Source organism: Semicossyphus pulcher, unplaced genomic scaffold (genome assembly GCF_022749685.1).
Source record: "Semicossyphus pulcher isolate SPU_LCO1_2020_fin unplaced genomic scaffold, fSemPul1.0.p SCAF_7, whole genome shotgun sequence".
Taxonomy (NCBI): Eukaryota; Metazoa; Chordata; class Actinopteri; order Labriformes; family Labridae; genus Semicossyphus; species Semicossyphus pulcher.
In genome coordinates this window covers 4,823,566-4,847,781 of record NW_027211748.1, presented here as the reverse complement: position 1 = coordinate 4,847,781, position 24,216 = coordinate 4,823,566, and the positions used below count along the sequence as shown (strand labels likewise).

At 41.7% G+C, this 24,216-nt stretch overlaps 2 protein-coding genes across 2 annotated transcripts; one reads left to right on the top strand and one right to left on the bottom strand.

Moving 5' to 3' along the window:
- Positions 1-1,109: 1,109 nt before the first annotated feature.
- On the bottom strand, positions 1,110-7,354 carry LOC138612260 (uncharacterized). The gene is made up of 4 exons (XM_069685576.1): positions 7,273-7,354; positions 3,094-3,399; positions 2,734-3,012; positions 1,110-1,178 (listed from the first exon to the last, which is right to left on the bottom strand). Exons 1-4 carry the CDS (start codon positions 7,322-7,324, stop codon positions 1,141-1,143), a joined length of 675 nt encoding a protein of 224 aa, XP_069541677.1. The 5' UTR covers positions 7,325-7,354; the 3' UTR covers positions 1,110-1,140.
- Positions 7,355-10,649: 3,295 nt separating this feature from the next.
- On the top strand, positions 10,650-23,077 carry LOC138611179 (uncharacterized). Its single transcript, XM_069684154.1, has 4 exons — positions 10,650-10,701; positions 20,788-21,093; positions 21,175-21,453; positions 22,251-23,077. Exons 1-4 carry the CDS (start codon positions 10,650-10,652, stop codon positions 22,337-22,339), a joined length of 726 nt encoding a protein of 241 aa, XP_069540255.1. The 3' UTR covers positions 22,340-23,077.
- Positions 23,078-24,216: the final 1,139 nt, after the last annotated feature.

Here is a 24,216-nt window from a genome sequence, read left to right as displayed (position 1 = left end):
AGAGCAGATAAAACCAGTTTGTGTACAAACACAACAGTAAAATGAAGAATAAAGTACAATCTGTGAAACTGTGAAACAAGAAATGTACCTGTGATGGAATCCCCCTTGATTGTTGATATGTGATTAATCTCCTTACCTAGTTTATAGAGCTTATTGTTTATGTGACCAGCTCTACGGAGAGAGACCTGTACATAAACATTTCAATCAGGCGATGGTTTTGATATGTATATATATGTATTGTGTTTTGTAAATATTTATATTTGGAATTTTCATATTTTTCTATTTTTAGAGTTGTGTAATTGCTGATATTTCTGTTGTATATTGTCCTAATGTTCCATCATCTCGCACGTTGATGCTTCTGCAAAATGGTTCTTAAACATGTATTTCTAATAAATCCTCTGAATTAACCTGAAATTGAAAGAATTAATTTGAGCTTACACTGAGCGTCATGTCAGCACAAACAGCTGTAAAACTATATGAAAAAGACACTTAACATCACCACCACTAGTTGCTCTTTCAGCCATGAGGTAAAATACAAACGTCTTGAAGACCATTTGTATTTGTTGTACCAATAATGTGTCCCTGAATTGTTGCCTGTGTTCACAGCTAGAGAGCTAGCTATCAGTGTGTAGAGCACCAAGAAGATGAGGAGTAACTTTTCTTATATATTATTATATTATTGAAGAAATGTTCACTGTAAAACTGCAACAAACTACATTCGAAATTATAAAAAAAGAAACTCATATTATGAGGCACAATGTTAAACCCCAATTATAAGAGTGGAAACTGCTGAGTCATACTGCTAGCCACAAGCTCACAGCTCTGCTAGCAACCAATGAACACATTTTACATATGCCCTTTAAGAGCAACTTGCAGGTTACATTTTTTACTACATTAATACTCAGTCTTGTCTGAAAATGGCTGTGGAAAAGGTTAATCCTTGATTTCATATTATTTACAAGACTTAAAGGCACAGACATTTAATGTTTTACCATCAACGGTGGATCAGAGGAACAGCATGAAATCAGCTACACATGCACAACATACACAAAACATGAACTTAGTCATTAAAAACAAAATGTGAAATGATATGAATATGAGGATAGTGACAATGAATAAGGCTGCGGTGTGGGGAAGGCTTCACTGGGGATCAGCAGCAGCTCCCGGGCTGACGGACCCTAAGGAAAGAGAAAAAGATATAACAGAAGGGAAGGGGGGGTGGGGCACGAGAAACGAGAACAGACAGGTGAGAAGGGCGGTGCAGCTTATATAAGCACATGACAGGAAATTATTGATTAAGGTGGTCCTGCTCCTGAACTTCAGCTAAACTTTATCTCCAATGCGTCAACAATCTGATGAGTACGAGTTTACACGTTCACTCGTCGCACCTGACATGTAGCAGGTGTAACAGAGCAGCTGTTAGAAACGTGAACTAGTCGTTGGCAGACCGTGGGCGTCCTCTGTTTACTGCTATGCGTCCTTTAGACAGTCACACAGCCACCCCGGCAACCTGGTGTTGTCGGGGTGTCGGCTCTACAGGGGCTGTCGGACGGGGTACTGACACTACATTAGCATCACCGGCTAATGAGGACTTGCTACAGCAGCTAATTATTGAGTTTCCATGTTATGGAGACGTAGTTCCACTTCACTTAGCCTCGCCATCACTGCATCTAAACTACAGTATTGACATGTGCCACTGTCACTACGGAGGCAGAGGAGAAGCTAAACACCTGAGACACCTAGCAGGAAACAGCAGAGGCTGTCGCTAACAGCTGAGCTACAGTATGGTCATTAGCAGAACTGAATGTCAGTCGGATGAGCGATGAAGAAGAGAGCCGAGTGCTTGATCAGAGCTACTGCAAGTTTCATTGTGCAGTTTATTAATGAGCTGCACTAATGAAAGTTTATTTTGTTGCAGTGATGAAATAAGTACTCAAAAAAAATATAATAAAGTGTATAAATACTCATTACAAGCAAAAGCCCTGCAATAACATAAGATAAACCTTTATTAATCCCGATAGTCCTACAGTACAGTAACTTAAGGTAGCCCACTCACTGTGCAGGACGGCCTATTTCAGAGTGCTATGTTTAATATCAGTGGATTATTACTAAAGCATTACTGCGTAGGCCTACACCACTTTTTAAATGTGGAGCTGTTTTTAAGTACTTTATATTTTTCTTTCTATCTTTCTTTCTTTCTAAATTCAGTGGAGTAAAAGTATAGATACATTATAAGTTCAGTACTAAAGTATATGTCTTAGTTTATTTCTACCACTGTTTATTATTGACATTATATCTAATAATTGGTTTACCCGCCAATGGCAGGTAGAGCAAAAGTTCCAGTGTTTTAAATGAAGACAATGTGGAAGTGCAAAAGACTTCAGTTCCTAGAGTTTACACTTGATGCTGGCTCCAGAAAAAACAAAAAAAACCCTCATTAGGGCGACATCAACACAGTCACACAACTTAATTTCATTGTGTTATGTTGGAGCCTTTTTGGAATTTTTTCATGCAGAAATGAACAAAAAATCTGTCTCTGTGTGATTTTCTGTCCGTCCAAGAAATCTGTGCTCCTGCTCTTCGGTGAGTTAAATTCTAGTATCATTGTTTTGATATTTTTGCACAAAGTAGCAGGTATACTGCGCTGCCACGCCCAGCTTGTTAGCTCATTCAGTGTTTGTTACGTTTATTTATTCATTGGCTAATACACAGGAGTTTTGTTCTTAGTCTTACCATCAGACTCTTTACAAAGATCTTCAATCCTCTCAACATCCTTTTCCCAGCTGACCTGGTTGCTATGGTTACAGATGACAGAGCCATTCTCCAGGTAGACACGGAGAGAAGCAGCAGATGTCGTAAACTCTGATAGTTCTCCTCTCTCATGAGAGCAGGTTTGGTTTACACATGTAAAAGTGCTGCTGATGAGAGAGTCCAGAGTGCTGCAGGTCACTGTGAGGTTACTGGAGTCTGTGCTGCAGTGTTTCACTGTCAGCTTCACCGGGGACACTGGATCTGCAGGGACAATAACAGGTGTGAAGAGTTTTGATACAGGAAACGACTGTGTATTAATATTTGAAATGTTCAGTAACTTACCCACAACTGTGACCTTGTATTCAGCTACAACCATGCGATTGTCACCAAAAACCTCTGCTCTGTAATCTCCACTGTCAGCCTCTTGCACATTCTTCAACAGCAAAGAGAGATTTTGTGCAAAATATTCAGCTCTTCCTGAATAACTCCTGAAAATTATTTTACTAGTATCAGAATATCTTGCAATATCTTTACTGCCATTGACACTCCATGTTAAGAGATCTGACTCTCGTAGATCAACATGTTTCTCCACATCCAGGAGTAAATCATGTCCTGTCTGCACAAACACAGGAGTCACAGCGCTGGTACCTGCAAGAAGAAAAGACATTCAAATAATCTGTACGTATATTAACTGTATTCAGTATTTACATATTAAATTGTCTCCTTGTATGTAAAGGTGCAAAAACACACCTGAAACAGAAGTGAATGTTGGACTCACATTAAATGAATCTCTTAATGAATACTATTATTACTCCACATGTATGCTGGATGTGTAAATAGGAAACTGCTTATAATCTTCCTGTAACAACACAGTGATACAGTAACATCACACTTCTGCTCAACATATTTACAGACAACAGTTTGTGTGATTTCATACAGAAAGGTCAGACACAGTTTTTGGTGACTCATTGTATGAATGTAGCTTCGTCACGGCTCACTTCTGGCATCACAAACACTAACGCTAAATTTAGCGTCTTTAGCTTTTCTTTAAGGTCTGTTTTCTCCCTTTCTAACGCATTGTTATTGTGAGTTAAGTTTTTCTGACTGTCTATGACTCGTTATATCATAGCCCTCTCTGAAAGCTCTTTGACATCCATCCAGAAATAAATCATTTCCTGTCTAGACAAACGCAGGAGTCATAAGAATACTTCGGATCCGAACCCAACTGCCGTCGTCTCCGGACCTGGACCTATTTAAAGTTTTGAGGAGCGCATCTATTTTAACCTGCGCAGCTTTTTTGTCTTTGCGGTAGTGATTTGGGGGTCCAAGAACATCGCGACTGACCCAGTGGGTGCGTGAGAATACAGATCCTGGCTGCTTCCCAAGTCTCTTATTTGATAGCTCCTCGCTCCTCGCCCGAACCGGAAGTAGTTCCGGAGCCACCATATTGAGGATCGTCTCAAAGCTCTTATTGCTGCTCCGAGGAGCAAGGAGAGAGGAGAGAGGAGAGAGGAGGGAGTTCAGAGGAGCGATAAGCGAGGACACATGAGAGCAGCCTCCACGGAAGTCTTTTACTGGCCGACACGCCCCCTTATTAGATATCAGTTAGTGATTGGACGCTGCAGCAGATCGGACTCATGTGAAACTTCACAACATCACCGGAGTTTCATACTGCAGAGAGAAAGAAGCGGACCTTAAAACAGACTTTACAGGGCGCCTTGAAACCGACTATAAACAACGTCGGTATAATGAGTTGGTATTTGACACTCATGATCGTTTAAAACGAAATATTGATCATAACTTGTCATAAAATATATAAAATGCAGTGAATAACTGCAGATTTGATTTGTTTTCTGAGTCAACATCTGAGTAAAAATAAGTCTAAAAATCAAAAGCAGCAAAAACAGATTCATTTCTATTAAATTGAATCTTAAAAAATACCTCTCGTCACGATCAGTTATTCCCCTGCTAACTTTTATTACAGATGAATGAATGAATTCACAGGGAGCAGGAGAGTCTCTCTGTCAGCAGGTAACACTACGTGTGAGAGTGATCATCAGTGAGGTCGGGTTTGATCAGCGTGACGTGATTTCTATTTATCCTGAAACTTTGAGCCGAATGAATCATTTTCATAGTTCATGAACAGACAGTATTTGGGCTGATTAAATAATGAATTCAGATCAGATGATCAGTGATCAAAAATGTAAATAATGAACAAATAATATAAAGACATAGTGCTGGTGAGAAATGTCCGTATGGCTCTGCAGCAGGAACACAGACTGCAGCCTGTTCTTCATGTGCAGGTGTTTGTTACACAGGTAACAGGTTACAGAGAGGAAACACTGTTACTGTGTGTTTATTACAATTAATACAGAGCACATGTGTGCAGACACAAACAGCTGTTAAAGCAGACTGACAGATGATCCAGCGATGATCAGCTGACGTGATCATCACAAGCGGACGTCGCAGCACGTGACGCTTCATCGGAAAGGACGTCTCATGTCTCTTAAAAAACATTCCCTCGTTTCCTCTCTCCTCTCTTGGTTTCCTCGCGTCTCTCCATGCATCTCTGGTGGGAGGGACTAAGACGCAAGTGAACGACGCAAGTGAAGGAAACATGGATGCAATTTAAGAGACTTGGGAAGCAGCCACAGACTGAAGAGCTAGTCGACAAGAGAGTTACAGAGACACAGCGGGAGAAAATAAGTGAGTTAGGGAAAAGAAGACATGGCGTACCCTAAAATGAAAGCAGTAGAGAAAACCGAGCTTTTAAGACTGGACAGACTCGTATATGTTCCGTGACTGTGGCGATTATTAAACGCGGACATTATCTGACACTGTCACTCTGTTTGTCTCTGTTAACAGAGATTTCAGGCTGCAGTTTAGTTCAAACACTTTATTGATAAACCTGAGAGTTACACAGAGCTACATCAGCTTCATCATCATGACTAGTTTTCCTCTTATTTCCACAGTTCTGTTCTTACATGTACCGGTATGTGCCCTCTCTCTCTCCCCCTCGCTCTCGCTCTCTCCAGCAGTCCGTCAGTGTACAGTGCGTTTAAATGTTATTTATTTCATAGTCATTGCCTGTTTTAAAACTCACCATGAGAAAAAGTTTAATGCAACTGCATTTTGGCAAAACATAAAATAAAATATAAAGTGAATCCCCCTGTTATGGTCACATCTTGATAACTCTGTCAGGAGGCAGAGAGACAGCAGCTTAAGTGAAGAGGTAAAGCTGTCTCTCTCTTTCATTTGATTTCTGCATGGACAACATTATACTACCAGTAGTACCAGACATTATATTATTTGTTTTCATTTACAAATAAAGACACTTCCATCACAAACTGGGGCATAAAATAATCCACAAATACAGGAAATAAAGGTTTTGACACTCAAAGTTTCCTGGGGGAGACCCCCCCGATCCCCCGACATACAAACACACACTATATTTCCTTACCAATATTGAAGTATTCATTATTATTATTGTTAAATTATGAGAGCTCTGTGTAAAAGTTGTTAGCGTTGTTGTAAAAACTATTTAGCCTAATTGTATTTTCTTTATTTGATTTGACAGACATTCAAAATGTATAAATGTATGGTACTGAATCATAACGCAGGTCAGACATTATGATGTTCCGGACCTTTGCCTGAGAAAGAAAATCTCTAACTGGACCTCTTTGAAGTTTAATTGAGTACCCCTGTACTGAACCTTAATCACTGACTATATTGTTCATTTAAGAACGTCTTTTTACAAACAATATTTAGATATTAAGAGATATTTTCAGTGGCAGGTAACAAAGCCAACATGTTCCTTGTGTTTGGCGGTTGCTAATTCCATCCCCTCCTCTAACATGCACACTATTGTTCACCAGCGTCGTTTCTTAGCTGCTTCGGTTCATGTGTCAAACTGGCCTCGAGTAAGAACCACAAATTGTTCTCCGTGTGTGTATGTGAGGGAAAACATGAGATGTTTTTGGACAGAAGCGTCCTCCAAATTGATGTTGTCAAAAATATCTTCATGTTGGTTTTGGGACTGAATTTTCATGCAGACGTGTTGGCCTTTAACGCTCAACACCTGAAATAAGGTGTTTGTTTGCTGCTTTAAATTCTGGATCTGAGACGTTTTTACTAACTTTACTAACTTTACAAAACGGCTTCAGGCTCACAGTGATGTCACATTAATGACTCCACAATGTTCTCTTGGAGTTAAACTGTTTTAAGTCTTAATGTGTTCACTGCTGTTAAATATACACAGAGACACTGGACATATTTACCATAATGAAACCTCTCCACTGTGTGTTTCCTTCCTGTCAGATTCCTAAATCAGTCCTTCCTCTTGTATATGTGAACACTTGGTTGATGTTAATATACTCCACCATATTGCTCATATATTAGGAAGCATATGATTAAACCTGAGTAACTTTATGTTGCTCCTCTTATTAATCACAATAAAGAGGCGTGTTTATGAAAAATGGCTGCATCTGTTCATAATATAAATGAGATGGTGTCTTCTCCTACCTCGTGCCTTCATGCAGAGCAGCAGCCCCAGAATCACACAGATGGACATCATAGAGTCTCTGTTGTCCTGCCTGCTATAACGTGTGTTCTGTTTCACTCTGACAAACACACCAAAGGTTAAAGTCTGTCCACATTGTGACTTCCTGTCAAACCTACAGACTGTCAGTAAGTTACACAGCTGATGACGTGAATAAATGTACTTCTCTCTCTAAGTTCTGCTTTAATTCTTGAGATCTGTTGATGAAGTTAGTTTGTCGAGGGAGCAGATCAGAATGTAAAAACCCATAAAAGCATGATAAACAAGATTATGTATTTCATCAAATCCTGTAGGTTCCTAGATTATAAACATCAGCTCCATTATTATGTTTTATTTACTCCCTCAAGAGAAGCTAGTCTTTAATGTTGCACCAGACCTAACTTAGGTATGTTTTAAACTTTATTTGAAAGTTATTTGAAAGAAATGAAAATTGCATCAAACTTGAGAAACGAAAAAAGCAAAGAAATTAAATTGTGTCAACAGGACATTTAAACTACACAACATTGTTGTTTGTTCTGTGTATTAGTTCAGGTTTTTCTGGGGCCTCTCCTTTTCTCATGTGTCTGTATTTAACACCTTTTATTTTCAGAATACTAGAGTCTAGAAGAGATTACAAAAACTGTTACCCACTACCATACATGTAATTAAGCCTTTTGCTCTTGCTGTCTGTACTTCCATCTTTACAGTATGGTCTGTTAAAATAAACTTACATATACATACATTAAAATAAGCTACAGCTACACTTCAGCAATAATTAGGTTCCAAGTAAGAAAAAGTTCCTCACTAAGATGTTTTTGACAGGAAGTTAAAGTGCATGTTCTTCAGACCAAACTTCTTGTTAGTGATGGAGAAGGTGAGAGCCGTGTGCTCAACTAAGGTTCATGTGTTGCTTGAGTCATCACTGGCTGCAAGTAGACAGGAAATCTGCACCTCAGATTATTTACTGTAAAATCATCAATGTAACCATCAATGATTGTCAGAAAGCCAATCTCGGAACCCATTGGCCATCGTCTGACAACCAAAGTGCGCTGCATTGTTTACAGTCCGACCAGCAACTTGAGAAGCCAGAATGGAGTTGCAGTTAAGATATCACGTCTAAGAACAGGTCGTTAGCTGCACTTGCATGCAGATGTCTGTTAATAGAGATGAATAAGCACCTTCCCGCCCCTTTTGCTCTCCACACTTGCATGCAATCAAAGCCTGCTTACATGATTGGTCAATACTACTTGGACTATGAAGGCACTACAAACAAAAGCTTTCAATTCCAAAATCTGGTCCTTCGCCTACATATTATGCTTTTTTATGCAGACTCTGTAAAAGTAGATACGGTCAAATACGTAGCGGACTTTGCCTTCTTCGACAAAGTGACCAAGACCAAGACCCCGCCCATCTTTAAGACACCCAGCCCCCAGCACGTGTACAAGAACAACGGGGGTGGGCTTGTGGCCGAGGTGTCCGATCCAGAGAAGACTCGTCTGGAGCAGAGCTAGATTATGCTAAATATATCGCATTATGGCTTGAATATATGACGATGAGAAAATTATATTTAGGTTAAATGTTTATTTATCAAAGTTTATTTTTGTATTGAGATTAATTGCTGATGAGTTATAGCAGCTTAAAGTTCTGGCCTTGTTTCATACAGGCCAGGTGTTTTTGATCCCCTTTCATGGATGAGTGATGGCGAGCTACGAGAACTGAACCAATCGGCACAACTCACCCAACTCTTACCTCTTGACTAGGAAAAATCTCTCTTGACTGTTCATTTTGTTTTTGGACTTTACACCTGAAAAGGTTTTTTTAAATTTTATTTAAAGGACAATTATAAATGAACCTTTGAAAATAAATTTAATGTATTTTGAGTTTAGATTATATGAATGTCTTGAGCTGTCTGGTTGACAAAAGTACATTTGATTTGTGAATTGTTATAAATATATTTTACTTATTTTTTATTTATTTTTCATTTTCCTAAATATAAGGTATTTTGCTAAAAACCATTTAAAGTCTCCTGAGTTTTATTAAATATTGACATAAGTTTCATGTTCCTCCTCTTTCAGAGTTTATAATCTTCTGGTTTAATTTTCTCTAGTCCAATACTTAATGTTTAGCAATCATATATTGTAGTTATATATGTATATACTACACTTTGGTCAACGTCACGGTTTACACTGGTTTGACTGTATTTACGTAGCAGCATAACACTCAGCCTAACTCTAGCTACTGAATGTATTTTGGAGAATATACTGTAGACACTCTCATAAATAACAGGTGGATTTATTGATCACAGAGAAAAAAAACCCATGGGAATATAAATACAAAAACAAAACCATGAGTGGAGAGTACGAAAAACGTACTGAAAAACTTTGTCAGAAAAATGTGCAAGCTGTCATGTGTAGGCAAGTACAGGGGTTGGGAAGGTTAGTATCACAAGGGGGGTGGGAAATCACCCACACACAGTTTCGTATAAATGTGTGTAACTCTCTATATGTCCTCTAAAATACCCATGCAGTTAAAACACAAACACAGAAAGCAGCTACACTATTATACGTTTCAGCTCTGTTTGCTTCTAGCAGGTAAAAAGTAATCTGACGCCACGTTCTGTAGCACTCACAGTTTCCGCTCCCCTACATCTCTCTCATGATATTTTGAAACTTCCTGTTTCAAAGCCACAGAATAACTGCAGCAACGGACATGAACAAAGTGTAAAATGTGTGTACTGCACAAGGAAATGCTCTCTGCTGGGTGGAGCACGTTGGAGATTCTGTCACACTAATGTAGCACTACAAGGTTACTTTAGACAAGCTTTAGACTACATATAATGTGTTCACGGTGCTCTGTGTTTTCTATCCTCTTACATGAGGGTGATTTCTTGGGTTCTGTTATGACTGTCACTGCGGCTGAAGACAGAAAGTTAGCACTTTATTCAAAGCCTTCATTAACAAAGATATGTTTTTCACACTGCTAAAGCACTTACACTGTAACTTTTTTCCTCTGCTGAACGCAGTGCGTCTGTCTCAGTGGCAAACAGACTAATACAAATGGGTTAATGTCTTCATTCTTTCATGAGAAGTTTTACTGCTGTTAGAAAGCGGAACACTGCGGCCCAGGAGCTCTTACTGTATGCAGTATGCCTAATGTCACAATGATGTAAATATAATAAAGTAAATATACAAACTGTTGATATGCTAACATGCCAATTCTCTTTTCATGATTGTTTTTTTTGCTCCAAAAAAGAACACTAGATTTTTTCTTTTGAAAAACTGAAACATCAGTGCAGTCTGAGGAAAAAAACGTCTGCGTACAGTTAAAGGCGGATCACTTCCTCTTTAGGTCATTGTGAGGAATGGGGCCCACCGCACTCTTTGTATCGCTGCTGCTTTTGTGTGAAACACAAGGTAAGAACTATATTGGATTTATGTTTCGCAATTTTTGAATAGCTTTGTAGACGTTGTACTGCTGCATTGTTTTAAAGACAATCTTGGATCCCATCGGCGATAGTCTGACTGCGATATAGCCTCTGGGCACACTGGTGAACATCCTGACATGTAGCCATTTAATCCCATAGGTCACAATAGTGACCGTAAAAAACCTTTTCAGTTAAAAGGTCCTAAAAATGTTACTGAATGATGTATTGATACATTTCCAGAAAATATTGAAAGAATAAAACCTCTTGATAACATACGTCCAGTTTCACGTTTAGTGTATATTGTCACATGACCAGAGCTGATTACTTCTGGTTGCATAATTAGAGGAGGATGACTGCTTCAAAGCTTGGACATGTGGCATTAATATGAAGAAGAACATCTTTAAGGTGTTTAGTATTGATATATGTATTTACAATCACTCACCTTTGTTCAGTGTGGTCACGGTATGAGTAAACATGTTAACATGTTGACGGCAACAATAGTGACCAGTGGGATAACAGTGTATCTAGATATACACATACTTATACAACTACAGAGTTTTTGTTGTACTGAACTCTCAACAGTGTTCTTCCTTTTAGTTTATCTTTGAATTACACATGTGGGACCTAGAGAACAATCTATCTGTCTGTCTGGCTGTCTATATCTCTATCTGTTTGCTTATATGTCTGTCTGTGTGTGTGTCTGTCGATATGTCTGTCTGTTTGCCTATATGTCTGTGTGTGTGTCTGTCTGTTTGTCTATACGTCTGTCTGTGTGTCTTGTGGGTCTTACCTGCCAAAATTCCAACAACATGATGCAATGGAGGTCAGATCGATCATTTCTGCATTAGAGGAAGTTGGTGAAAACTGAACTCTGAATGGCTTTCGTGACACTGCGTCAGGGAATTTATCTCAAGCTGAGTTTTAGATCTAGAAGGGATTGTCAGCATGTGGATGTCTGTTTAAAGAGATGAATAAGAAGCTAAATCATCATCAGATAGCCGCTGATGGGAGCCGGGATGTTGCATTACGTTCTGCCTGCTTTTGCCGTCCACAGGGACTGTTTTCCTGCATACGCCGCAGCCTGCTGATACAGGATTGGTATTATATGTGATGGAATATTATCCATGTCCTATTTTGACTTACTTCATCTTAAAACGAACAGTTGAGCAGCTCAAGCCCACCACCTGCTGCCTGGATCCTGTCCCTATCACCCTTTTTAAAAATGTTTTTAACTGTCGAGCACCTGAGGTGTTACAAATGATTAACTGCTCTCTCCAGTCAGGTATATTTCCTACATCACTTAAAACAGCTGTCATTCAACCACTTCTGAAGAAGAGCAACCTTGACGTAACAGTTAGTCAACTACAGGCCCATCTCCAACTAACCATTCCTCAGCAAAACACTGAAAAAAACATTTTTTTCCCAGCTTAATAATTATCTCACATCAAACAACCTTCTAGATATTCATCAATCAGGTTTCCGATCCCACCATAGCACAGTAACACCTCTTATTGAAGTTAATGATCTGCATATAAACAGACTATATGGGCACTCTGATGGACAGTGATCTACATTTTAAAAGCTGTATCAATCAAATCACAAGCTCAGCCTTTTACCATCTAAAGAACATCTGTCAAAATCAGACGCTGACAAATTAATACATGCATTCATAACAAGTTGACTAGACTACTGCGATGGTCTGTTCAACCGCCTCCCAAAATCAGCTGTTCAGTGTTACATTTTAATTAATTCAAAATGCAGCTGCAGAGCTAAAAAGTTTGAACACATATATATTTTACAGATGAAATTAACTTACCACTACATAGAGGTGTGTGTCTTTCTGATTTATGTCAAAGTTGAAACGTAATAGAAATAATCGATCTATTCAACTAAAGTTTGTATTTTCATTCTTTATTGATAACATTTGATGGATGGTTAAGTTGTATTCAGAGATTCTGCTACGCAAAGCTTAATTTACTTCATACAATAGATAACTGATAGACTGAAAGTACGCACAGACATACTGACAAAGTAAATACAACAGAAAAGGAAAGGATGTAAAATACTGGGCAACCCCCGTGTGATAAAATATATATAATACATTTTATTAAAATTCACATTTTTCATTCTTGCACAAGGTCTTAGTACGTTATACTGAGACAGAATTGTCAGCATCCGGTCAACAAGTCTGTACTTCAATGCTGTGAATCCCAAAAAACAGAAAACAACTTTGATATCTGTGAAACTTTTAAAATGTCCATATCTCTCCTTTTAGAGTCTTCACAGTCAGACTGATCAGTCTCAGAGATGTTCACAGATGATCATATTGAAATAGTTGATGAATTCATTTCTTTGGCCTACGTTTGTCAAATTTGCTGACTGTAGAGTATTCAAAATTGTCACACGTCAAAACCAAAGACAAACCCAAATGCACGACTCAGAGACCAGAGTTCACAAAAAAACAGTTTCTTTACTGAAACAGTAAACAGGTTACAAGGACAAAATATCCAGGCAGGCAAACCAAGTTAGAGGGATCAGGCTGAGGCAGAGTCGGGAAACAGGCAGGGTTGATATCAGGATCAAAAACGGATAATAAGGCAGGATACAAAAACGCTGGAAGGTATAGGTACGAGACACTATGACAATTTGGCAGAGGGTGAGTGGGGAAGCACATGTTAAATAGTGTGGGGAGTGATTAGGGAATGAGGAGCAGGTGAGGTGAGACTACAGGTGAAGGGACTTGTCTAGATGAGGTAGGAGGGGTTAGGAGGTGGAACTGGAGAGGAGGCGGGGTGAGTGAACTAAGGGTGAGGGGAGCTGAGAGATGAGGGTGACCGGGTCTGAAATGACAGGAGAATTAGTAAACAGAATATTGCAGACAAACAGAATGAATATTGCAGGTGTATAACTAAAACCATGACAGAACCCCCCCCCTCAAGGAACGGCCCCTGACGTTCCACCAGGCTGGTCAGGATGTGAGTGATGGAACTCTGAGATGAGCTCCGGATCCAGGATGCTGCGGGCAGGGACCCAGGAGCGCTCCTCAGGACTGTAGCCCTCCCAATCCACCAGATACTGGAGCCCCCTCCCTCTGCGTCTCGACTTGAGTAAACATTTGACAGTATAAGCCGGTTCCCCATCAATGAGCCGGGTGGGAGGTGGGGGTCTAGAGGCGGGTTGCAGAGGGCTTTCTTTGACAGGTTTGATGCAAGAGACGTGGAAGGTGGGATGTATTCTGAGGAGGCGCGGAAGGCGCAGGCGTACAGCTGCAGGGTTAATGATCTTGGAAACAGGGAATGGGCCGATGAATCTGGGAGCCATCTTCCGGGACTCCACCCATAACGGAATGTCCCGGGTTGAGAGCCAAACTCGCTGGCCCGGAGTGTATTCGGGTGCTGTGGAGCGCCTCCGGTTAGCCGCTCTCTGATACCTCTCAGAGGTCCGAAGAAGAGTAGAGCGGGCCCTAAGCCAGGTGCGACGGCAGCGTCTGATGAACGCCTGGACAGAGGGAACACTGGCCTCTTTTTCCTGTTCCGGAACGAGGGGAGGCTGATAACCTTGGGAGCACTGGAAGGGGGATAGACCAGTGGCGGAGGTGGGGAGAGTATTGTGGGCATACTCGACCCACAACAGCTGCTTAGACCAGGAAGAGGGAGCATGAGAGGCAACGCACCGCAGGGCAGTCTCCATTTCTTGGTTTTTCCGTTCCGTCTGGCCGTTGGACTGTGGGTGAAACCCTGAAGACAGACTGGTAGAGGCTCCCAACAATCTGCAAAATTCCTTCCAAAAAGAAGAGGTGAATTGGGGCCCCCGGTCAGAAACAATGTCTCTGGGGAGGCCGTGCAGGCGAAAAACATGATGTAGCATAAGTTCAGCAGTTTCTTTGGCACTGGGAAGTTTGGGCAGAGGGATAAAGTGTGCAGTTTTAGAAAAGCGGTCAACAACCGACAGAATGACCGTGTTACCTTCAGAGGAGGGCAGACCAGTAACAAAGTCCAGGGATATGTGGGACCAGGGGCGATGAGGTATAGGCAGAGGTCGGAGGAGACCCGCAGGGCTAAGGTGGGAAGACTTGTGTTGTGAGCATATGGGGCAGGCAGCCACAAACTCACGTGAATCCTCTTCCATGGAGGACCACCAGAACCGCTGTCGGATGAGGGCCAGGGTGCGCTGCACCCCAGGGTGACATGCCAGACGAGAGGAGTGCCCCCACTGCAGGACCTGGGAGCGGAGATGATCTGGGACAAATAGGCGGCCATCTGGACAGTTACTAGGTGCAGGAAAGTCAGAATTGGAATCTTTGACCTTACCCTCTATGTCCCAGATCAGAGCTCCGACCACGCAGGAAGGGGGTAGGATTTTCAGTTTCCACAGGGTTCTCCTCCTTTTGGAATTGTCGAGAAAGAGCGTCAGGTTTGGTGTTCTTGGAACCTGGGCGATAGGAGAGAGAGAACTGAAAACGGTTAAAGAACAGAGCCCACCGGGCCTGGCGGGAATTCAACCTTTTAGCAGAGCGTATATATTCTAAATTTTTATGGTCTGTCCAAACCATAAAAGGGAGCTCTGCCCCCTCAAGCCAGTGTCTCCACTCCTCCAATGCCAACTTAACAGCTAACAGTTCCCGGTTGCCTATGTCGTAATTCTTCTTGGCGGCCGACAGTTTCCGGGAGAAGAAAGCACAAGGGTGCACTTTCTGATCTTTAGCTGACCGTTGAGAGAGGACAGCCCCCACACCAGTGTCCGAGGCATCCGCCTCCACCACAAACTGCCTGGAGGGGTCAGGGAGAGTGAGAATAGGAGCAGAGGTGAAGCGTCGCTTAAGCTCCTGAAACGCGGCTTCAGCAGGGGGAGTCCAAGAGAAAGAGCTCTTGCAGGAGGTAAGGGCTGTGAGAGGGGCCGCCACCGAGCTGTACTTCCGTATGCAACGTCTGTAGAAGTTGGCGAACCCGAGGAATCCCTGTAGTTGTTTGCGAGATGTGGGTTGAGGCCATTCTGTGACCGCTTGGACCTTAGCCGGGTCCATCTCGATGCTCTCTCCTTTGAGTATAAATCCCAAAAAAGAAACCTCTGGAACATGGAACTCACATTTTTCGGCCTTTACGAAGAGCTGGTTCTCCAATAGTCTTTGCAGCACTTTCCTCACATGACCCTCATGCTCCTGAAGGGATCTGGAAAACACTAGAATATCGTCCAGGTACACAGAGACAAATTTGTTAAGCATGTCCCTAAGTACATCGTTCACCAGGGCTTGAAAAACAGCAGGTGCGTTAGTCAGGCTGAAGGGCATGACTAGATATTCATAATGTCCACTGGGGGTGTTGAATCCTGTCTTCCATTCATCCCCCTCCCTAATGCGGACCAAGTGATAAGCATTTCTGAGGTCTAATTTGATGAAGACAGTGGCACCTTGGAGCAGTTCAAATGCAGAGGAGATGAGTGGGAGGGGGTACCTGTTTTTCACTGTGATGTCATTTAACCCTCGATAGTCAATGCAGGGACGCAGAGTCTTGTCCTTTTTGTCCACAAAGAAGAATCCTGCTCCTGCAGGGGACGAAGAGGGTCGAATAAGACCAGCTGCCAGAGACTCACTGATGTATTTCTCCATGGACTGTGTCTCCGGAGCAGACAGGGAAAACAAACGACCTCTGGGGGGAGAGGTGCCAGGGAGAAGGTCAATAGCACAGTCATAAGGTCGGTGGGGAGGCAGAGAAATGGCACGGGATCGGTTAAAGACTTCCTTTAAATCCAGATATTCAGGCGGCACCTTAGACAGATCAGAAGACACAGGAGGAGAGGGAGAGCCATGGATAGGAGACAAGGCATTTCTGAGGCAGATAGCGTGACACTTTTCACTCCAGCCAGAAATCACTCCAGTAGACCAGTCAATGTTAGGATTATGTTTACATAACCAGGGGAACCAAGAATAACAGGAAGTTGAGGGGCATGAATTAAATGAAAAGACAGGGTCTCATGGTGGTTACCTGACATGCTGAGGTGCACTGGAGCAGAGTGGTGGGTGACAGAGGCAAGAAGGTGACCATCGAGAGCGCTGGCCTGAATGGGGACCTCCAGGAGGTTCTGTGGGATGTTAAACTGTCGTGCCATCTGATAGTCCAGGAAGTTGGCGTCTGCTCCAGAGTCAATGAAAACTGACACTGTGTGAGTGTGTCCATCCAGCAGGAACTGAGCATGGATTAATGGTCGAGAGGGCATTTCAGGAAGTCGAGCCCGGCCCACCAGCGCCCTCCGGATTACTGGTGAGCCTTCTCTTTTACAGGGCAGGTGGCGACAAAGTGTCCCAGTTGTCCACAGTACATGCACCGTTTCTCCAGGTGTCGCTGACGCCGTTCCTCCGGAGTGAGACGAGTCCTTCCCAGCTGCATGGGTTCCGAGTCGTTGAAGGCTCTCGAGGGCGAAGTGATTGTCGGTTTTGCTGGCTCTGTGAAGACAGGAAAAGGGCGAGCGGGTGCACGGGAAACTGTGGACTGGAGTCTCTCCCTCTTTCTCTCTCTCATGCGATTGTCAATACGTATAGTCAGTTCTATGAGAGCATCAAGCCCGATGGGTAATTCTCGAGCGGCTAGTTCATCTTTTATTTTATCCGACAGTCCATGATAAAAGGCATCATAAAGAGAGGGAGAGTTCCACTTACTTTCCGAGGCAATTGTCCAAAACTCAATGGAGTAATCCGCCACTCGCCGTTCCTCCTGTCGTAAGTTGAGCAATCCCCTTGCTGCCTCGCAGCCCGAAGCTGTGTGGTCAAACACCTTCCGTAATTCCGCTGAAAATGTCTCAGCGGTGTCGCACGCCAAAGACTGCCTCTCCCACTCGGCCGTTCCCCACGACTTGGCCCGGTCAGTGAGCAGAGAAATAATATAAGCGACCTTGGAGCGTTCATTGGGAAAGGAGGAAGGTTGCAGTTCAAAAGCCAGGGAACACTGGATCAAAAAAGGTCGGCATCCGCCGGGTTCACCTGAGTAACGCTCCGGGGGGGGGACACGAGGCTCCGGTCCGGTGGCAGCACGAGCAGGAGGACTGGGAGGCGGAGCAGCAGCCGCTGCAGCAACCGGACCAGTAGGTGACGCTTGGTAGAGCAGCGTTAGCCGCTGAATCTGGTCGTGTAGAGCTTCCAGGTTCTTGTCATGCCGTGCTGAGGATTCTTGGAGCGCTCCGGCGATGGCTGTGAGCTGTTGGTCATGGTGGCGTAAGGCGCCAGCCTGCGCCTCCATCTCTAGTCTGAATTTGTCAGAGTCGGCTGGGTTCATGTTTGGGCCAGATTGTTCTGTCACACGTCAAAACCAAAGACAAACCCAAATGCACGACTCAGAGACCAGAGTTCACAAAAAAACAGTTTCTTTACTGAAACAGTAAACAGGTTACAAGGACAAAATATCCAGGCAGGAAAACCAAGTTAGAGGGATCAGGCTGAGGCAGAGTCGGGAAACAGGCAGGGTCGATATCAGGATCAAAAACGGATAATAAGGCAGGATACAAAAACGCTGGAAGGTATAGGTACGAGACACTATGACAATCTGGCAGAGGGTGAGTGGGGAAGCACATGTTAAATAGTGTGGGGAGTGATTAGGGAATGAGGAGCAGGTGAGGTGAGACTACAGGTGAAGGGACTTGTCTAGATGAGGTAGGAGTGGTTAGGAGGTGGAACTGGAGAGGAGGTGGGGTGAGTGAACTAAGGGTGAGGGGAGCTGAGAGATGAGGGTGACCGGGTCTGAAATGACAGGAGAATTAGTAAACAGAATATTGCAGACAAACAGAATGAATATTGCAGGTGTATAACTAAAACCATGACAAAAATACTAGAATCAGCCACAGCCTGCTCATCAGAGTGAATACGGTGAATACTTCAAACTAAGAGCTATACCACATGACTGAAATTCTCCCGCCTACTTTTACACTTACTTTACCCTTGGACTACATAATACAACTCTTTGCCACCTGGATTGTATGTTGTAACTTGCAGGCTGTTCTCATTCATTATTGGAACTTGTGAAACGGGACAGAATAATTTGTGTATAAACTGCATGATTGTAAGCCAATTCATGGGTCTTACCAAATGATAAAAGATGAATGACGTGTCTCCACCTCCCCCTGTTGTAAAAAAAGTGAAGCCAAAATACCCCCTGGAGTGGGCCCGGCCATCTTGTGCATTTAAAGCAAGTGTCTGCGCAGTAGAGATCGGCAGAGCCGCGGCATTTACATCCTTACCAAACTGCCAACTTACCAAAAAGATGGCAAAAACTCCTCACAATGTACTTATTATTTTAGTTACATCTCCTCTCATGGTTCCTTCCATCCTTCCTCTACTCTGCTACTCAAAGACAGAAATTTGTCAACAGAGCTGTCAATCTTGGTGTTAGAACCTTTTTATAGCATTAAATATAACTACAGTATTGGTTGTATAACATGTTTTTTTTTTTTTTTTACCTTGAAATACATCTGAAAAAGTGGGATTGTCTAGACTTTTAAATGCAAATACCACTTATCCGAAAAGCGAGCGTAGTCTACCCCTCACGTCTGACGTCAGCCATCACTCACAACTACAGAGGCAGGGGAATGAAAGACTGAAGGACATGGTGATCGTCTGGGACTAAATCGCTCAAAAGTAGGCCAAGTTAACCAACAACTAGGGCGGAGTAATGATGCCAATTTTAAGATAGTGGTTATCAGTGCAGCAGAGTCAAAAACAGCTGTCAAGCAGCAAAGACATACGGTGTCACAGAGTGTAATGTCCGAAGACGGTGAGCCCAAAAAGATCGTCTTACAAATAGCAGTCAGAGAAAATCTGATTTAAATTAAATAAAATAAAATGTCATTTGTCCTATTTGCGGTGGACGCTTGTGTTGTGAAGCATATGACAAATAAACTCAAACTTGTTCTACTGCAAATATGACATAATGACACAATACATAGGCTCACCCATCAAAGCTTATAGTGGGTTAATGTTAGCTAGCTTTACATGCTAACATTGGATAGCATGTTAGAAAACGTGTCAGTTAGAAAACACACTTAGCGAGTTCTGTCTGTGGTGGTTGCTGTTGCATTGCTCACGTTGTAATACTCATTTGTAAAATGATTACTTCATGAACATCACTAAAAGGGAGTATTTGCTAATTGAGTTCATCATTACTACATCATCACGTCACACAAGGTCCCCATTACTTCCTTGACTTGTGTCCCCCAAGTAAAGTGACTTCATCATTTCTTAATGATGAAGCAACAGGAATTCATGACCTGCATTACTTCATGCATTAAATCATCATGAGTCATGCATTAGTTAAGCATTACTTCAGTATATAAATTGTACCCTTAATGTAAAGTGTCAGAAACCAGTCATTGAAGTTTCCATATCAGAGAACATTAACTTTGGACCAACACAAGAAGCTGTTCTGCTGTTAAATACATTGACAAGCGGGATCCTTGCTGTTTTTTTCAGTAAATAAAGTGTGTGGTTTGTTTTGCATTAGTGGCGACGGCGGCTCCACCGATCTCTACAGCACAGCTCTGGCTCCAAATGACGTCACCATCCCAAGATGGCAGCGCCTATCACAGGGGTTATTTTGGCATCAATTTCATACAATGAGAGCAGATTGACACGCGTCGTCCATACAGTCATTGGTAACACTAAAGAGGGACCCTGTCAAAGCAACATTTGTACTATAAAGCATCCGGAATTGTGCAAAACTTTTCATTATACGAAACAGTTTTTTGAGGATACACTGCAACATGATAAGTGTACTTTTTTTTACTGAACGCTCCCTAACATTGTAATATCACTGAAACACTTGATACAGGTATCTAAATAGCAAACAGTTGCCAAAATACACATTCAACAGACAGAGAGCTAAAGTAGCATTCATTGGAAGCTGTATTTATGTTGTGTAAATCCGACATTCACTCCTGTTTTAGATGTTGTTTTCACCTGCAGAATTAGGTGATAATTTTCTGTGGTTTGTCAAAACCTTTCACATACTAGGAGCCAAGTGATCGCTGTTAATATGTAAATACTGAATACAGATAATATACGTACAGATTATTTGATTATCTTTTCTTCTTGCAGGTACCAGCGCTGTGACTCCTGTGTTTGTGCAGACAGGACATGATTTAGTCCTGGATGTGGAGAAACTTGTTGATCTACGAGAGTCAGATCTCTTAACATGGAGTGTCAATGGCAGTAAAAATATTGCAAGATATTCTGATACTAGTAAAACAATTTTCAGGAGTTATTCAGGAAGAGCTGAATATTTTGCACAAAATCTCTCTTTGCTGTTGAAGAATGTGCAAGAGGATGACAGTGGAGATTACAGAGCAGAGGTTTCTGGTGCCCGTCGCATAGATGTAGCTGAATACAAGGTCACAGTTCAGGGTAAGTTTCTTAAAATGTTAAATGTTAATACAAAGTACTTCTCTGTTTCAAAACTCTTCACACCTGTTATTGTCCCTGCAGATCCAGTGTCCCCGGTGAAGCTGACAGTGAAACACTGCAGCACAGACTCCAGTAACCTCACAGTGACCTGCAGCACTCTGGACTCTCTCATCAACAGCACTTTTACATGTGTAAACCAAACCTGCTCTCATGAGAGAGGAGAACTATCAGAGTTTACGACATCTGCTGCTTCTCTCCGTGTCTACCTGGAGAATGGCTCTGTCATCTGTAACCATAGCAACCAGGTCAGCTGGAAAAAGGACGTCAAGAGGATTGAAGATCTTTGTAAAAAGTCTGCTGGTAAGACTGAAAAACAAAACAACTGTCTTACTGTCAGGCAAAGTGTTTATTGTAGCCTGGATTAGAATGAAAAGTTAATCAGCTGCTTTGATGAAACAATCGATAAATTCAGTTTGTTTCAAAAATGGGTTTAAAACATGTATTTGTCCTTTTGTTTTAGTGGTATGTAGGTCGTGAGATTTAAGGATTTTTAAGTAACAGTTGCTCTGGTTGCAGATTCAACATCATTCATTAGGTCCAACCATAGCAGGCTTGAAATATTAAAAGAACCATTTGTTGTGCTGAACTTGTTAACGATTTTTTGTGCCCATCTCGAGTTAAACTTTTTCACTGTAAACTGCTGTGTGCTGTCTTGGACAGGAAACAAATACACATATTTTTTAATAATAATAATAATAAAAACTACCTATATTTCTGTGAAAACGGACAGACAGAAAAGTTTTGCCATATAAATTGGCTAGCATGAAAAGTTGTAGACCTAAAAATGGCGAGTGAAATTCTCCACTATTATTTGACTTTCAAAACATGCTTTCATAATTAACCTCTGCAGGGGTGACTTGTATAATCAGGAGGATGTTGCTGTTTAAATGTACTCATAAAGTTGGTAGTTTAAATTTGTAACAATGCCTGTTGGAAATAAACTGTATGATATTTAATCATCAGCTCTGTGAGTAAAACTGCATTATTTCAAAAGCATTGGTGAGCAGCATGTGAAGCTACAGTAGCAAACTGTCATTAAAGCAGCATGACTTCAAACAGGTATGATGTTCTAATCTGGCTTTTGTTTTTCTTCACAGATTCCACAGGTCATGGCAACAACAATGATGTCACTGCAATTGTTGTTCCCATCGTCGTTTCGATCATAATTGTTCTTCATATCTTATAAGTGTAAGTCAAAGTCTGCATTTTGACAGAATTAGAAAAATTCAACAAAATCCTAATTATTCACTTTTCATTCAAATATACGTTTTAAACAAGTGAATCACCGCCCCCTGTTTTATTATGCAACGAAATAACATTTCACATATCAACATCTGAAGCCCTGCACACACTGTTACATGTACTCATGTACGTATACAAAATACATGTAATGCTTTACGTAAATTTAAGCCCATATATATATCAATGTTTTATTAATTACATTGCAACTTAATTGTAGAATTATTATTTTACCATGTGGGTTTTTTAATGTCGGAAAACAAGACAATCTTAAACTCAGTGCCGTCTTTATTTTGTAGCTTGTTCATGTTTAGCATCAGGGCCAGATGTACCTGCAGGCTGTGCTGTTTGCAAAAGCACATTTTATGATACAACTTATTGTTGATGGGTCAAAGTATCTGTGTCAAAGTCATCATTTTCAGATTTTCCACCACCACTGCCGAGAGCACTCAAATAAGACGTTTAAGAAGTTATTGGATTTTTTTTTTGAAACTAACACAATTCAGTTTAATCAACATAAATTATAATGTATGTGAAGTCAGCATCATGTTAGGGATAAAGCTAATGCACTTTAAAACAGCCACTGAATGATGTTTCATTAGTTTAATATTTAAAATATGATTGAAGTGCCTCCATGTACGTTTTTCTTCCACTGGATTGCTCCTAAATTAATATAAATTTTAGCTTCCGGTCGTGATTAAGTATAAAATAAATAGACCAGTTTAAACTTGCAAATTTACTGGAGCAGCAGTTTCTTCCCACGCCGCTTCTCTCTCTTTTGCAGCTGCAGCCGTGTTACTTTGTTTTTCTAAAAACATGCTCGTATTCGCTGAACGTCCGCGTGAGGATTTCGAGCTCCACTGGTGTGACGTAGGAGGACCTCTTTTTGTGTACCGTTGCCATGGTGAATCGTGGTGTCGGGGCTCCATTAATGCTGACTTTTTACTGTCAGCTTGCACGCACTTAACTCTGGCTGAACCTACTCAGAGTTGATTGAACTAACTCTGATCAGCTGTTCTGGAACCGAAAACTCAGTTTCCTATCTCAGAGTAGATCAACTCAGAGTTCAGGGTTAGACTCAGAGTTTGTTGAACCTGCTTTGTGAAACGGACCCCCGGTTATATCGTCGCCTGTTGGTGTGGCATTCTCATGGCAGTGTTACTGTTGTGTTTTGGTGTTTTTGTTAAGACAGGGATTTTTTAAAACCGTGCTTGTGTGGACGGGGATTTTTTGGGAAACAAAGGAGGCAAAAACTCAGTTTACAATAATACCTGTGTACCTGTAGACATGGCCTGATTATAGTACTTTTTTTTACAGAGGCTTTGCACAAAAGAAAAAGGGAGCAGAACAACTTTGCTTTGCATTTTTACTTCTTTATTGGACTGTGTCACTCTTTTCCCCTTGCGTACCTGCGTACCAAGCAGGGGCAATACACACACGCGCTGCAGAGCAACAAACAGGTACACACACAGATAAAAATGTCCTCTCTCCTATAGACATGCTGTTCTTTTTCATTTATTTATTTATTTAGGCTTTTTGTGCATTTATTTAGTGAGAAAGAGAGGACAGTGGATAGTGTCGGAAACAGGGGAAGAGAGTGTAGGGATTACACGCAGCAATGGGCAGAGGGTGGGAGTCAACACAACATTGAGGACTACGGATCCTCACACGGCCCTACTGATTACTGTTCATACTGATTCAAAGTTGAAACCAAAAGTTTTTGGGGCGAATTTGCTTAACACAATGCAGATGATCAAATGTCAACAGAACTCACGTTAAAGGGGGGGAAGTCGAAGAGGCTGGAGCCGCTGTTTGAGAAAAAGA